The sequence below is a fragment of the Oncorhynchus clarkii genome, chromosome 19 (genome assembly GCF_045791955.1).
Source record: "Oncorhynchus clarkii lewisi isolate Uvic-CL-2024 chromosome 19, UVic_Ocla_1.0, whole genome shotgun sequence".
NCBI classification, from domain to species: Eukaryota; Metazoa; Chordata; class Actinopteri; order Salmoniformes; family Salmonidae; genus Oncorhynchus; species Oncorhynchus clarkii.
Genome location: NC_092165.1, coordinates 5,087,400 through 5,105,158, shown reverse-complemented (window position 1 = coordinate 5,105,158; position 17,759 = coordinate 5,087,400). Strand labels below are relative to the sequence as shown.

Here is a 17,759-nt window from a genome sequence, read left to right as displayed (position 1 = left end):
CAGATGTCACAAAGTGCTATATAGAAACCCAGCCTAAAACCCCAAACAGCAAGCAATGCAGATGTAGAAGCACGGTGGCTAGTAAAATCTCCCTAGAAAGGCAGGAACCTAGTAAGAAATCTAAAGAGGAACCAGGCTCTGAGGGGTAGCCAGTCCTCTTCAGGCTGTTCCCGTTGGAGATTATAAGAGTACATGGCCATTAAGGCCAGATTGTTCTTCAAGATGTTCAAACGTTCGTAGATGACCAGCAGGGTCAAATAATAATCAGTGGTTGTATAGGGTGCAATAGTTCAGTACCTCAGGAGTAAAATGTCAGTTGTCTTTTCATAGCCGAGCATTCTGAAGTCGAGACAGCAGGTGCGGTAGAGTGAAAGAGAGAGTCGAAACCAGCTGTTCTGGGACAAGGCACCACATCCGGTGAACAGGCCAGGGTTCCCTAGCCGCAGTTGAAACTGGACTTGCTAACAAAGACTGAATGGGGAGCAGTGTTTGTGAGACAAGGGTGGATCACGAATGAGCCTGGGGCTGGGCCATTTAACAGAAATGTTTGTTGAGTCCGAATGTTTTGAGCTACAAACTATGAAACTCTATCTATGAAAAGCTGAGATCCTCACGAACACGAACAAGCACACATAAAGTTTTTCTCTATGACAATCACAAGCTACACATGAGTTGTTAGAAGGTGAGGAGTTCTTCTACGTAGAAGATTATAGGAAATCCCAGGACATAGTGTCTACAATACTGTGATGAGCTCACATAGTTGCTGTCACAAACTCCAAATTCCACACAGTTGTCACTGATGAGGGGGATATTCATTTCCCAACGAGCAAACACTATCTGTACAAACAGCATTCATATAAATACATTTATATCAGGGGTTTTTGCTTTGGCCGACAACATTTGTCAACAACACTCATAGATGCAACGGTTTGTGTAAAAATGTTGTGTTCTACTTGTAGCCCTGGTTGTCCTGAAAAGACAATGGTTAAACACTTCATTGCAGTGGCGAAATATCAGGTCTGGACATTCCGATAATTGGAAGAAAATTACATGAAAAGCCACATTGTGCTGGGTTCTCTGGACTGATATGGTTTTATTTATTTTACCAGCTAAGTTGACTGAGAGCACAATCTCATTTACAGCAACAACCTGGAGAATAGTTACAGGGGGAGAGGAGGGGGGATGAATGAGCCAATTGTAAGCTGGGGATGATTAGGTGACCATGATGGTATGAGGGCCATATTGGGAATTTAGCCAGGACACCGGGGTTAACACCTCTACTCTTACAATACGTACCATGGGATCTTTAGTGACCACAAAGAGTTAGGACAGCAGTTAACACTTCATCCGAAAAAGACAGCACCCTACACAGGGCAATGTCCCCAATCACTGCCCTGGGGCATTGGGATATTTATTTAGACCAGAGGAAAGGTTGCCTCTTACTGGCCCTCCAAAACCACTTCCAGCAGCATCTGGTTTCCCATCCAAGGACTGACCAGGACCAACCCTGCTTAACTTCAGAAGCAAGCCAGCAGTGGGATGCAGTTTTCCAAAGGACCATATAAAACATTTGTTATTGTGGAGAGTATAATGACCTTTTTTGTTGCCATGGCGGTAACATTTTTGCACAGTGAAGTTCATAAATGCATAAAGTGTCAACTTTTTTAACTTTACATATCTATCCCAGATTGTGTGACTTCTGCTTCAGCTTATTTCTTCCCATATCAAAAGGAATTGCAAGCTGACCTTTTCTATTTTTCAACTACTCTTCTACTGTTTCTCCTGTAGTATATTTCTAGAGTTAAACTATAGCCTTGACAATAATGTATTTTCTCTTAGTACTTCCTGCTCCAGACCAGCTGACTGTTGACTCAGTGGACACCACATCAGCTGCTGTTAGCTGGAGTCAGCCACCAGGATTGGACCAAACCCAACATCATTACCAGATATCCTACCACTGTCCAGGGACAGAACCACACATCACTACCACATCTTCACACAGCATCACTCTCTCTGACCTGAAACCTGCTACTCAGTACTCTGTCAGTGTCTGCACTGTGCTGGAAAATGGAAAGCAAAGTCAACTGCTGTTATCAACCCTCACCACAGGTAAGGATTTACCCTACTCTAGTATGATGTCTGGTGTCAACGTGTATTATACCTCATTAACTCGTTATCAAAATGATTCTGTAAACTAATCATAATGAATGAATCAGCATGGGATGTAAAGGTACCGTATTTTCCCTGATGAGAAATATATGGTGGTCAATTCCCCAGTTGTCACGTTGCAGTTTGGTGCTGAAATTAATGATCTTAAAAAAATATATATATTATTTAAATTAATAGTGACTCCCCATCCCGCATGAGGGAGCGTAATCATCGACTGACACTAATTAGCATAACGCAACGGACATAAATATTCCTAGAAAATATTCCTATTCATGAAAATCACAAGTGAAATATGTTGAGACACAGCTTAGCCTTTTGTTAATCACCCTGTCATCTCATATTTTCAAAATATGCTTTACAGCCAAAGCTAGACAAGCATTTGTGTAAGTTTATCGATAGCCTAGCATAGCATTTTGTCCAGCTAGCAGCAGGTAACTTGGTCACGGAAATCAGAAAAGCAATCAAATTAAATCGTTTACCTTTGATGAGCTTCGGATGTTTTCACTCACGAGACTCCCAGTTAGATAGCCAATGTTCCTTTTTCCAAAAATATTATTTTTGTAGGCGAAATAGCTCCGTTTGTTATTCACGTTTGGTTGAGAAATCGGCCGGAAATTGCAGTCACGAAAACGGCAAAAAATATTCCAAATTAGCTCCATAATATCGACAGAAACATGCAAACGTTGTTTATAATCAACCCTCAAGGTGTTTTTTAAATATCTATTCGATAATATATCCACCGGGACAATTAGTTTTTCAGTAGGACCGATTGGAATAATGGCTACCTCTGTATTTTACTCGAGAATCACTCTGGGAGCATCAGGTGACCACTTGCGCAATGTAGCCGCTTACTTGTATTCTTCAACATAAATACGTAAAACTACGTCACAATGCTGTAGACACCTTGGGGAATACGGAGAAAAAGTAATTTGGTTGATAGCCCATTCACTGCTCAATAGGGACGCATTGGAACGCAGCGCTATCAAAACATGAGGCACTTCCGGATTGGATTTTTCTCAGGCTTTCGTCTGCAACATCAGTTCTGTTATACTCACAGACAATATTTTTTACAGTTTTGGAAACTTTAGAGTGTTTTCTATCCTAATCTGTCAATTATATGCATATTCTAGCATCTTGTCCTGACAAAATATCCCGTTTACTACGGGAACGTTATTTTTCCAAAAATGAAAATACTGCCCCCTAGTCACAAAAGGTGGTTTCTTCAACTCATGTGAGTCATTATGTCAAGGACCAGGTGTGCCTCTGCTTGCTTTAACCCAGTGAGTCCCAACGTCACACCTGCATGATTTAGTACTTTAAACTCTTTAACCATTGTGTACATCCTTCTAGATTGTACCATTGAATTCGTCTATTTCTTCTGCATCCGTTGGTATCAACTATTAGTCTGTGGGATGTAACAATTACATTTCAATCAAATGTACTTATAAATCCCTTTTTATATCAGCAGATGTCACAAAGTGCTATACAGAAACCCAGCCTAAAACCCCAAACAGCAACCAATGCAGATGTAGAAGCACGGTGGCTAGTAAAAACTCCCTAGAAAGGCAGGAACCTAGTAAGAAACCTAAAGAGGAACCAGGCTCTGAGGGGTAGCCAGTCCTCTTCAGGCTGTTCCCGTTGGAGATTATAAGAGTACATGGCCATTAAGGCCAGATTGTTCTTCAAGATGTTCAAACGTTCGCAGATGACCAGCAGGGTCAAATAATAATTAGTGGTTGTATAGGGTACAATAGTTCAGTACCTCAGGAGTAAAATGTCAGTTGTCTTTTCATAGCCGAGCATTCTGAAGTCGAGACAGCAGGTGCGGTAGAGTGAAAGAGAGAGTCGAAACCAGCAGGTCTGGGACAAGGCACCACATCCGGTGAACAGGCCAGGGTTCCCTAGCCGCAGGCAGAACAGTTGAAACTGGACTTGCTAACAGAGACCGAATGGGGAGCAGTGTTTGTGAGACAAGGGTGGATCACGAATGAGCCTGGGGCTGGGCCATTTAACAGAAATGTTTGTTGAGTCCGAATGTTTTGAGCTACAAATATGAAACGCTATCTATGAAAATCTGAGACTCTCACGAACACGAACAAGCACACATAAAGTTTTGCTCTATGACAATCACAAGCTACACATGAGTTGTTAGAAGGTGAGGAGTTCTTCTACGTAGAAGATTATAGGAAATCCCAGGACATAGTGTCTACAATACTGTGATGAGCTCACATAGTTGCTGTCACAAACTCAAAATTCCACACAGTTGTCACTGATGAGGGGGATATTCATTTCCCAACGAGCAAACACTATCTGTACAAACAGCATTCATATAAATACATTTATATCAGGGGTTTTTGCTTTGGCCGACAACATTTGTCAACAACACTCATGAATGCAACGGTTTGTGTAAAAAATGTTGTGTTCTACTTGAAGCCCTGGTTGTCCTGAAAAGACAATGGTTAAACACTTCATTGCAGTGGCGAAATATCAGGTCTGGACATTCCGATAATTGGAAGAAAATTACATGAAAAGCCACATTGTGCTGGGTTCTCTGGACTGATATGGTTTTATTTATTTTACCAGCTAAGTTGACTGAGAGCACAATCTCATTGACAGCAACAACCTGGAGAATATTTACAGGGGGAGAGGAGGGGGGATGAATGAGCCAATTGTAAGCTGGGGATGATTAGGTGACCATGATGGTATGAGGGCCATATTGGGAATTTAGCCAGGACACCAGGGTTAACACCTCTACTCTTACAATAAGTACCATGGGATCTTTAGTGACCACAAAGAGTTAGGACAGCCGTTAACATCTCATCCGAACAAGACAGCACCCTACACAGGGCAATGTCCCCAATCACTGCCCTGGGGCATTGGGGTATTTATTTAGACCAGAGGAAAGTTTGCCTCTTACTGGCCCTCCAAAACCACTTCCAGCAGCATCTGGTTTCCCATCCAAGGACTGACCAGGACCAACCCTGCTTAACTTCAGAAGCAAGCCAGCAGTGGGATGCAGTTATCCAAAGGACCACATAAAACATTTGTTATTGTGGAGAGTATAATGACCTTTTTTGTTGCCATGGCGGTAACATCTTTGCAGTGGCACAGTGAAGATCATAAATGCATAAAGTGTAAACTTTTTTAACTTTACATATCTATCCCAGATTGTGTGACTTCTGCTTCAGCTTATTTCTTCCCATATCAAAAGGAATTGCAAGCTGACCTTTTCTATTTTTCACCTACTCTTCGACTGTTTCTCCTGTAGTATATTTCTAGAGTTAAACTATAGCGTTGACAATAATGTATTTTCTCTTAGTACTTCCTGCTCCAGACCAGCTGACTGTTGACTCAGTGGACACCACATCAGCTGCTGTTAGCTGGAGTCAGCCACCAGGATTGGACCAAACCCAACATCATTACCAGATCTCCTACCACTGTCCAGGGACAGAACCACACATCACTATCACATCTTCACCCAGCATCACTCTCCATGACCTGAAACCTGCTACTCAGTACTCTGTCAGTGTCTGCACTGTGCTGGAAAATGGATGGCAAAGTCAACTGCTGTCAACAACCCTCACCACAGGTAAGGAATTACCCTACTTAAGTATTATATCTGGTGTCGAAGTTTATTATACCTTAACTCGTTATCAAAATGATTCTGTAAACTAATCATAATGAATGTTTCAGCATGGGATGTAAAGGTACAGTATCTTCCCTGATGAGAAATATATGATGGCGAATTCCCCAGTTCTCACGTTGCAGTTTGGTGCTGAAATTAATAAACATTTTAGTAAACTCTGAATTCATGTTTTCTTCCATTCCTCTGAGTCATTAAGTCAAGGAGTTGATCTTCCTCTGATTGCTTTAATTGTATCAGTTTTGTTGTGGATAGGAATTAGAATCACTGCATTCTTTTCATTTATATTTTTACAAACATTGTGTGGGAGGGGGTTGTGGTGACAACAATTTAGAACCTGTTCAGCACTGTTACTAAATGTATACAGCAGAAATTCTTAATTTCTTATAACATTCAGGACGGATCAAAATGTACAGAATGGTTCCCTTGAGGAAAATGGGGTCATGCTTTTTCAGTTAAAGGAAGGGTTTAGGTTTTGGTTGCTTTAGGCTATATACAGTATCAATGTGTGGCGGATGCTGCCCCTCATGTCTGATTCTCCGCTGGGCTTGCAATATCAAGTGCACCTATAGGCTCTTTAATGTGGTCTCAATCAAATTATCAATAGCCTATAGGCTATACGTTAAACTGCATGCTCAGAGAAGCAGAGAGCAAAGTGATATTTCGAAGATAGCTGCTTGGATGGTGTAAATAAAACTAGGCTGCACTAGCCTATGTTCTGTTCAGTTTGAGAAGGAGAGCGCAAATATGAGGAGGATCAAAGGTCAACTTTGATAGCTTGAAACTACTTTTATAGATGTATTTTTTTAACAATATGTTTCTGTCCCATGATGTATTTATCAGAGTTACTGACCTCCCAATAAGCCAGATTCGAGTAACTTACATTTTGGTGTTGAAACTTGATGCAGCAGCCGCTGCAAATTCAATCTGAAGTGGACAGCTCATGGTGCTGAAAGTAGGCAAATTCCAGTAGGCATAAGTCATTTCAACGTCTTCATTTAATTAGACTTTACTAACAACAAGAGGGCTTTGTGTTGGTGCCTTTTTCTTCCTATTTAAAAAATAAGAGGTAGGCCTACCTGTTTGACAGACTGATTTAGGCTATAGAATGCTATATCCATATATTTGTCGTTCAATTCCTCCACCCACCATGCACTCTTTAAATGATCTACCTCTGTGGCCTCCCGAGTGGTGCAGCAGTCTAAGGCACTGCATCACAGTGCTAGAGGCGTCACTTCAGAACCAGGGTCGATCTCAGGCTGTGTTGCAGCTGGTCACGACCGGGAGACCTATGAGGCGGCGCACAATTGGCCCAGTGTCGTCCGGGTTAGGGGAGGCTTTGGCCGACTGGGATGTCCTTGTCCCATCGCGTTCTAGCGACTCCTTGTGGCGACCGGGCGCATGCATGCAAGGCTGTAAGTCCCAATTGGGGAGAAAAAGGGGTAAAAAGTACCAAAATAAACACACATATAGTCTACCTCTGTAACAGTGTAGGGCTGTTAAGTTAAAACCAAGACTCTAATTGAGGGTGTATGAGAGGGTATTCCATAGGCCTACCTTTTATTAAAGAAAATCGTAATATTTTGAAAACAGTAAATCGGATCTGATTATATAAAGTGATCTATAACAGTGCTTTGGTCCGCGATGCTTTATGCTTGAAACAAGCTGTACAATACCCGGGAAAGACGTGACGCCAATGCAAAAGGGGATATCATTGTTTTGTTACTTTGACATTCATAGACAGAGCTACAACCTTCTATCACCGAGGACACAAAAAATGTACTTTGCTAGGGAAGTAATCAAATTATTTCCCTATCAATTGATTAAGCTATTCACTTTCTGTACAATAGAATATGTTTAAACCCAGACAGTTTTTAGGGAAACACTTATGACCTTCTCTCGTTGGGTTAAGCCATGGAAGAAGAGTAGCCTGCAGTTAAAGCTTACATTTGCCTGTCGGTCGGCATACTCTTTCTGGGGTGGAAAGGTAGACCTACTCTGTCTGGGGTGGAAAGGTAGGCCTCCTCTGTCTGGGGTGGAAAGGTAGGACGACTCTGTCTGGGGTGGAAAGGTAGGCCTCCTCTGTCTGGGGTGGAAAAGTAGGCCTACTCTGTCTGGGGTGGAAAGGTAGGACTACTCTGTCTGGGGTGGAAAGGTAGTCCTACTCTGTCTGGGGTGGAAAGGTAGGACTACTCTGTCTGGGGTGGAAAGGTAGGACTACTCTGTCTGGGGTGGAAAGGTAGTCCTGCTCTGTCTGGGGTGGAAAGGTAGGACTACTCTGTCTGGGGTGGAAAGGTAGGCCTACTCTGTCTGGGGTGGAAAGGTAGGCCCAATCTGTCTGGGGTGGAAAGGTAGGCCTAATCTGTCTGGGGTGGAAAGGTAGGCCTACTCTGTCTGGGTTGGAAAGGTAGAACTACTCTGTCTGGGGTGGAAAGGCAGGCCTACTCTGTCTGGGGTGGAAAGGTAGGCCTACTCTGTCTGGGGTGGAAAGGTAGTCCTAATCTGTCTGGGGTGGAAATGTAGGACTACTCTGTCTGGGGTGGAAAGGTAGGCCTACTCTGTCTGGGGTGGAAAGGTAGGCCTACTCTGTCTGGGGTGGAAAGGTAGGCCTACTCTGTCTGGGGTGGAAAGGTAGTCCTAATCTGTCTGGGGTGGAAATGTAGGACTACTCTGTCTGGGGTGGAAAGGTAGAACTACTCTGTCTGGGGTGGAAAGGTAGGCCTACTCTGTCTGGGGTGGAAAGGTAGGCCTACTCTGTCTGGGGTGGAAAGGTAGTCCTAATCTGTCTGGGGTGGAAATGTAGGACTACTCTGTCTGGGGTGGAAAGGTAGGCCTACTCTGTCTGGGGTGGAAAGGTAGGCCTAACTTTGGAAAGTACCATGCTCAGATTCCTAATGACGTCTCAGATTTAATGATTTGCAAACAAGACACATTGATTTGGCATTGGAAAAATATCATAAGATGAACACATAGATAGGCCTATCTGTCTATTCTTTGAATGTCAATTCTGTAATTTGTGTGGTACTGAAAATGATTCTGCTGTATGTACAAGAAGGTAGAATTGCATGACATTTTTTTAACAGGCCACATTTTTTAAGGCCTGCAAATATGATGCTAGATTCATGCAATGCTTTTACTATAAAGGAGATCTTTCCACCCATACTCTTATCCGTGAACCCACAACCTTCTGGCCCACAGCCCTGTGTGATATCATGATTCCTCCATTGACATGCAATGCTTAAAGAAGAACAGTTTCTAAAACGGCATATATGGCTCTATGATCTGTCCAATAACTGAGGGTAAACGGTTCTCTCCTTGTCACGCCCTGACCTTAGAGCTTTTTATGTCTCTATTTTGGGTTTGGTCAGGGTGTGATTTGGGTGGGCATTCTATGTTCTATTTTCTATGTTTTTGTATTTCTTTGTTTTTGGCCGGGTATGATTCTCAATCAGGGACAGCTGTCTATCGTTGTCTCTGATTGGGAACCATACTTAGGTAGCCCTTTTACCTCCTTTCTGTGTGGGAGGTTAACGTTGTTTGTGGCACATAGCCCTTTAGCGTCACGGTTGTTTTGGATTGTTTATTGTTGGCGTCATAATAATAATAAAGGAAAATCTAATTTGACATCCGTGACACTCCTATCCACATTATTATGAATAACGTTCACTCGTTTACAAATCAAACTTATGTTTTAAGCTTTTATCTTCCCATTTCAAAACAAAACTTTTCTACTCTTTGACTACTATTAAACTTGTTCCTCCTGTAGTATATTTCTGGAGTTAAACTATAGCCCTGACAATAATATATTTTCCCCTAGTACTTCCTGCTCCAGACCAGCTGACTGTTGACTCAGTGGACATCACATCAGCTGCTGTTAGCTGGAACCAGCCACCAGGATTGAACCAAACCCAACATCATTACCAGATCTCCTACCGCTGTCCAGGGACAGAACCACACATCACTACCACATCTACACACAGCATCACTCTCTCTGACCTGCAAGGTGGTACTCAGTACTCTGTCACTGTCTGCACTGTGCTGGAAAATGGAAAGCAAAGTCAACTGGTGTCAACAACCCTCACCACAGGTAAGGAAGTAGCCTACTTAAGTATTGTCTGGGAGAAAACTGGTCCCTTTGCAGAAAAACAGCGCCAAAGCATGATGTTTCCACCCCCATGCTTCACAGTAGGTATGGTGTTATTTAGATGCAACTCAGCATTCTTTGTCCTCCAAACACGACAAGTTGAGTTTTTACCAAAAAGTTATATTTTGGTTTCATCTGACCATATGACATTCTCCCAATCTTCTTCTGGATCATTAAAATGCTCTCTAGCAAACTTCAGACGAGCCTGGACATGTACTGGCTTAAGCAGGGGGACATGTCTGGCACTGCAGGATTTGAGTCCCTGGCGGCGTAGTGTGTTACTGATGGTAGGCTTCGTTACTTTGGTCCCAGCTCTCTGCAGGTCATTCACTAGGTCCCCCCGTGTGGTTCTGGGATTTTTGCTCACCGTTCTTGTGATCATTTTGACCCCACGGGGTGAGATCTTGCGTGGTGCCCCAGATCGAGGGAGATTATCAGTGGTCTTGTATGTCTTCCATTTCCTAATAATCCCACAGTTGATTTCTTCAAACCAAGCTGCTTACCTATTGCAGATTCAGTCTTCCCAGCTTGGTGCAGGTCTACAATTTTGTTTCTGGTGTCCTTTGACAGCTCTTTGGTCTTGGCAATAGTGGAGTTTGGAGTGTGACTGTTTGAGGTTGTGGACAGGTGTCTTTTATACTGATAACAAGTTCAAACAGGTGCCATTAATACAGGTAATGAGTGGAGGACAGAGGAGCCTCTTAAAGAAGAAGTTACAGGTCTGTGAGAGCCAGAAATCTTGCTTGTTTGTAGGTGACCAAATACTTATTTTCCACCATAATTTGCAAATAAATTCATTAAAAATCCTACAATGTGATTTTCGAGATTTTTTTCTCTAATTTTGTCTGTCATAGTTGAAGTGTACCTATGATGAAAATTACAGGCCTCTCTCATCTTTTTAAGTGGGAGAACTTGCACAATTGGTGGCTGACTAAATACTTTTTTGCCCCACTGTATATTTAAACTTAATTTGTCAGCGTATTGCGACATGGAATCTACGTGGAAAATACATTGGATTTGAAAAAAAACAAACTGTTGTTTTGACGGGAATGTCGGAGTGGCATAGAAAATATATATATATTTGATGGTGAATTCCCTGGATCATTTCTTTTTCCTGATCTTCCTTTCTATTTACAGGATCCTGTCTCAAGGAGCTGTTGTCCAAGGCTGGACTAGAAGATCATTATGAAAACAAGCTGATGTTAAGTACTGTCCTTGAGATAAATGCTGATACTACATCAGATGAACCTCTTACCACTATGCAGTCACTTCCAGGGGCCTTCCTGAAGAAATTAATGATGGCAAATCTGAATGCAAGGAGTGTTAAATGTCTGACCACTGACCATGAGGTTTCCTATTGTGGTGTAGACAACCTGGACACTGACTCTGATACTAGTAATGTCATTAATCCACTAGACCTGATCACTGCCCTGTTTCTGTGTTCAGATGGTTTCCTGCAGCAGGAGATGGTCCAGAAAATGTCCATCTGTCAGTTTGCTGTTCCTCTGCTGCTGCCCAACTGTGACACAGAACAAAGCACTTTGATGCTGTGGGCCTTGAGGGACATAGTGAGGAAGTTTAGACCCTCTTCACAAGTAGACACCAAGTCCTTCATAGAGGAGAGAATTGTACTCTCTGATATTCCCATGGTGTCCTTTGTTAGGTTAGGAGAAAGCAGCTTGTCCAAGTCTAATATGTTGAACAAACTGCTAAGTAATCCTGACACATTTGTCCATCGTGATATGGACTGTGGTGATGTACCTCGGAAGATTTCAAATGGTCTAGTTGAAATCAGCTGGTACCTCCCATGTGGGAAAAGAAACATAGACAGGTTCACCAAGCCTGTGGCTTTTGCCAATCTGAGAGGAGACATCAGGTCCTTTAAAACACAGTTTTCCTTTCTGTGTCAAACATCAGCAGCAATTTACGTGTTTAGTGATGAATTAGAGGCTGATTCTGAGGTTTTGAAAGACATAAACACAGAGTTATTTCTGGTTGTTAACTCTCAGAGAAAAACCTTCACAGGAGACAAAGTAACACATGTAATAGAAAAGAAGGGGAGGAACGAAGCAGCATTTGTAAAAACCCTGCAGTCATCTGTGGGTGATGTAATTGAAAATTGCCAAAACAAATTGCCAATTGAAAAAATGGATGTTATTGCTCGTCAGAGTGGGATTCTGGTTGATGAAGACAATGATGAGTGTCAGAGTGCCAGGAAGATGGCAGATAAAATCACCAGCAACATCACAGACACAATTAAATTCAAAGACAAACAACTACCCTTACAAGGGCAAGTCTGGAAAGAGATTTCCCAGTTGGAGAAAGAGAGGTGTAGGCTGAGAAAACAAGGGGATCAAGACATTGAACACTACAGGAGCTCTCTGAAGAAAAAGGAAATAAAACTCAGAGAAAAGCAACAAAGCTTTGAGATGACAGAGGCAATGACACATTTTCTAATTGGCATGTCAAGTTCAGAAGTGGAGCGATCCTATTTCATCAAATGGATGCGGATATATTTGGACAATATGTCACGGAAGAATCTGTCTGGTTTACGAGAAAAGTATAAAATGCTCCAGAAAAAAGAATCTGCAGATAAAAAAGACATTACAGAGTTGGATAGGCAAATATCTGACGGTTCCCTGGGACTTGAACACTTCCTACGTGAGTTGGGCCAGTTATATGAAGCTGCCTGCTCCCTCCCTGAAGACAGCCCTCAAAGGAAACAGATGGAGCATCTCCCTGGATTGTGTGCTCAGATGCTGTTGGATGGTTTCCCCATTGAGCTTGTGGATGGAGATGCATCAAATATCCCTCTGAAATGGATATCAGCTGTTCTGACTCGGCTGCATAATCTTGTGGACTCTAACAGCAAGATTCGTGTTGTGACAGTTTTAGGGGTTCAAAGCACTGGGAAGTCCACTCTCCTCAACACCATGTTTGGGGCCCAGTTTGCTGTCAGCAGTGGAAGATGCACCAGAGGGGCCTTCATGCTACTGATTAAAGTCAACAAAGACCTCAAGGAGGAATTGAAATGTGACTTCATCATGGTGATTGACACAGAGGGGTTGAAATCACCAGAGTTGGCCCAACTAGATCATAGCTATGAACATGACAATGAACTGGCAACACTGGTGATAGGACTCAGTGATGTCACTATCATCAACATGTCCATGGAGAACTCCACAGAGATGAAAGACATTCTACAGATTGTTGTTCATGCTTTTATCAGGATGAAGGAAGTGGGGAAGAAGCCGATATGTCATTTTGTGCACCAGAATGTGTCAGACATGTCTGCTCATGACAACAACATGAGGGACAGAAATAAGTTGTTGGAACAGTTGAATGAAATGACCCAGGCAGCAGCCAGAATGGAGAAGAAGGAGAATATCACCAAGTTCACTGATGTGATGGAGTATGATCCAGACACAAGCAGCTGCTACATCCCAGGACTCTGGCATGGGACTCCCCCTATGGCTCCAGTCAATGCTGGCTACAGTGAGGCTGTGTATGATTTAAAAAAGAGCTTGATGAAAGATTTTAGAATATGCCCAAAAAATGATGATTTGACACATTTCATGAAGTGGACACAAAGCTTGTGGGAGTCTGTTAAATTTGAGAACTTCATTTTCAGTTTCAAAAACAGCTTGGTTGCAGATGCATACGCCAGATTGTGCTCTGAGTACAATGGTTGGGAACGGGCCTTCCAGAAGGAGATGTACAACTGGATGATTGGTGCTGAAACCAACATTTCAAATTTTGGCATGACAGTTCTTAATCACCAGATCACCATAAGAGATGTGCTAAAAGACTTGATGGCAGAAGCATCCAAGAAGCTTGCAGAGGGAGAAAAGGAAATCCAAGACAATCTAGTAAAATACTTTGAAAAGCAAGATGGCCATGTCAATCTGGTGGAAAAATACAGGGAAGGCTTTGTGTCCAGTGCCAAAACACTGAGACGAGAGACAGAAAACACAATCAGTAACACTTTACATGGAGCTGTTGAAATCAAAGAGGGAATGGCCCAACTGGATGACATCAAGAGTTCTCAGGCAAATACAATGGAGAAGATGGTGCTGGCTTTGCTACAAACCTGTAAACAGAATAAATCTGATTTATCAGAACAGGTCCTCATAAAAGAGTTTGAAAGAATGTGGAAGAAAACTCTGTCTGATATCAAATTCAGAGGACTCCCAAGAAGACATGTTGCTCAGGATGCCTTCAGCATTTTACAAGACCATTTATCTACGAGGTCGGGTTATGTCCAAAGTTTGTTGCATGGAAAAAGTTTGGGTGACTGTGGCAAGAACCCATTTGTTGTAGAGTCAGGGGATCTGTGGCAGAAGACTAAGGACATCGTGAGGTTATGGAATAGAGATGACAGGAAGAAACCACAAGACTTCTGTGATGACATCATAACACAGTGTCAGGAGTTTATAACACAGAAGGTGGGAAGCAAAACAGATTACCATGATACTTACATCAAAGAGCTTCTTGAAATAATTGATCAAACATTGCAACAAAACAAGAAACGTAAAGTTTCTGAGGAATGTGAGATTAAACTGAAGCTGCACATCTGTGGCAGAGCAGTGAGAACATTTCAAAAGAAGCATGATGATTTAATTACAGTCAACGACCCCCGGAAATGTCTGGAACAGTCTAAGAACAAGTACCTTACTGATTTCAAATACTTATTTAATAACCGAGACCAGTGCCAAAAGAAAGCTGAGGAGTTCTCAAAGCTCTGTTTGCAGCCAGCTGTACTGGACTATGGACCAAAATGATTGGTCCTGATGTGGTTGATGAAGTGAAGACGGGTGAAGGGTCAGAGGATTACAGCACACGGACGTCCTTCCAGTTCTCCATTTTGAAACAACTCCTGACAGATGGAAAATATGATAAATATAAAAGGTACATAAACCATAATGAAAAGTTTGTGAAGGACTGGCTGTTTGACCAGATTGTCCAACAACTGTCAAAGGAGAACAGTCTGGAAAAGTTGGAGAAGAAACATCTTTCAGAGATAGTCAAAATAATTACTGATACAATTTCTAACATCAGAAAATCACATAGCACTGTAAAAGATATCAATACTTTCATTCAGAACATCTGCAGTGCCCTTGGAAAGAAGCTCGTCTACCCCAAGGATGGTCTGGATTTGATCATGACTCTGAACTACTCTGAAAATACAGAACAGTTTGCTGACTACCTAACAAATTATGTGAGAGAAATGGAGCTGTCACTGGTAGCTGAGTACAACAAGGGAGGAGACATCAAAGAGAGACTCGGATCTCTGCCATTCAAGCCTCAGGACAAGATGTTCACCAGTCTGTTTGGCTGTGGGGAAGTATGTCCCTTCTGCAGTGCACCCTGTGAAGCAGGAAGTAAGGAACATACCAAACACTTTACCTTCATTCACCGTCCACAGGGTGTCGATGGCTGGAGGAAGACGGATACAAATGTGTTACTAACTGACATATGTTCCTCCAAAGTGAATAGTGACAAAAAATTCAGGACCTCCCTGACAGGAGACAAACCTCACCCCTACAAGGACTACCAGACATATTACCCTGACTGGATCATAACTGGAGATTCCAGTATGGAGGCTTCAGACTACTGGAAGTATGTGATGGCCACATTCAATGAGAGAATCGCTGAAGACAGAGGAGACTCAACACTTCCTGCTGATATCCCAGAGGACTGGAAGGCATTAACAAGTGATGATGCAATGAAGGGCTTGAAGGGCTCATTCAACATGAAAGATTAGTTTCTAGTTTTCGACATTCAACGATTTAAAGATGTCAGACATGAGAACCAGAAATAACTAATGACATTGATATATCACAGAATCAAACATGAGGAAATAATGTGCAGAATGGGCAAAACCCAATGCAATTCTGAAAAGAAGAACTGCAGCATGACAGTCATATTTTCAAATACATTGATAAATGATATGAATTCTTGGCAATTTACAGATCTGATGTTCCATAACGAAACAGCTAAAACTGAGTTTTATGGGAAATTAATACAATATTATAATCAATACAAAATTCAAATCTTGATGATGTTAACAAAGAGATTTGAGCAAATTCAGAAATCAGACAAAATGTAAGAGAAGTGATCATGAACACCAGCAGGTTAACCAACATGATTTTTGTGACTTGATAATGTCCATAAATAAACAAACACAATACACAGGTAACTAAGAAGCTAGTCTGACATTGTTCATTTAGTTTCAATAATAATAATTATATTTCTCTCATGTACTTACCATCCAACCAATGGCTTGATATGCCTTAATCACAGATCAATGATTATGACGGGCTGGATGGTTCAGTGGTGAACGATTGGCTTGGCCTTTGTTTTTGTTATTTGACCTTTTACCTCTTGATGTCATTTTTTATTTAGAGAATAATATGTTGTTTCATATACAGGTTTTACACATTTACTGGTCTTTAAAATTTTTTTACTTCAACAAGAATCATTGCTAAGTAGACTTAAAAGATAATGTTTTTAATGGATCACACCTTCAAATAGTGATTTGTTCAATGACTTCATTGCTTTGAAGACGTTAGTTTGGATACAGTATAATTCATAATCAGTGAACATCAGTAATGTAACTTCTTAATACTCTTCAGGTATGCTTGATTTATATAGTATGTTTTGAAGTACTGCTTAGTGACCATCAGTAATGTAACTTCATTAATACTCTTCAGGTATGCTTGATGTATGTAGTAAGTTTTGAAGTAATGCTTAGAGACCATCAGTAATGTAACTTAATTCATTCTATTCAGTTGTGCTTGAGGTATATAGTATGTTTTGAGGTCCTGCACTGTGACTGTTGTTTTGGATGCTAATGATTATAATGGTATTGATGATGCTGTTTGCATTTATTTGTGATGATGATGTTTGTTGATGATGGTGATTTATAAATATGGCAGTTGATGAAGATTGTTGATTATTTTGTTTTTGTAGTTGATGATGATGATGGTGTGAGATTAAACTCTCTAAGGCCTGCAGGAAATGGCTTTCAGTTGGCAAAACTATCAGCATGATGAAGACCAAAAAAGTTTCATTGTATTTAACAAATATTGATATTGTTTATGATCTCTTACAAATGTTATTTTTCATTGCAGTGAACATCCACACACAGTATATTTACTGTAGTTTGTAGACATATTGTTGACATTGAAAGTAAAAAAAAACTTTCCATTTTGTATTATCTTGTTATTAGATGATAATGAATAAAAACCAAATCATTAAAAACATTATTTGGATTAAAACATTATTTGGTTAAAAACACTATTTGGTGAAAAACATTGTTTGGTTTAAAATAATTATTTGGTGTCATGAGAAATACTTTCCATCAATAGAACACCAGTATTTGCTTGTTCAAGCATGTATCAAGCATTTCAGAGTAGGAGTGCTGATCTAGGATCAGGTCCTGCCTGTCCATGTAGTCTTATTCAATGTTATCTGAAAGGCTAAACTGATCCTAAATCTGCAATATTTTCTGAGACGCTTGATACATTATTCGGTCCCTGGTGATAATAAACACCAGAATTCAAATCAAATGTATTTATAAAGCCCTTCTTACATCAGCTGATATCTCAAAGTGCTGTACAAAACCCCAGCCTAAAACCTCAAACAGCAAGCAATGCAGGTGTAGAAGCACGGTGGCTAGGAAAAACTCCCTAGAAAGGATAAAAACCTAAGAAGAAACCTAGAAAGGAACCAGGCTATGAGGGGTGGCCAGTCCTCTTCTGGCTGTGCCGGGTGGAGATTATAACAGAACATGGCCAAGAT

At 41.3% G+C, this 17,759-nt stretch overlaps 1 protein-coding gene across 1 annotated transcript in view; it reads left to right on the top strand.

Annotated features, from left to right (window-relative positions):
- The window catches only part of LOC139375512 (interferon-induced very large GTPase 1-like), a 43,024-nt gene extending 27,304 nt beyond the window's left edge, over positions 1-15,720 (top strand). Inside the window, 3 exon segments of the mRNA XM_071117344.1 lie at positions 9,630-9,899; positions 11,094-14,723; positions 14,726-15,720. Coding sequence (XP_070973445.1) covers positions 9,630-9,899; positions 11,094-14,723; positions 14,726-15,720 — 4,895 coding nt within the window.
- The last annotated feature ends 2,039 nt before the right edge of the window (positions 15,721-17,759 follow it).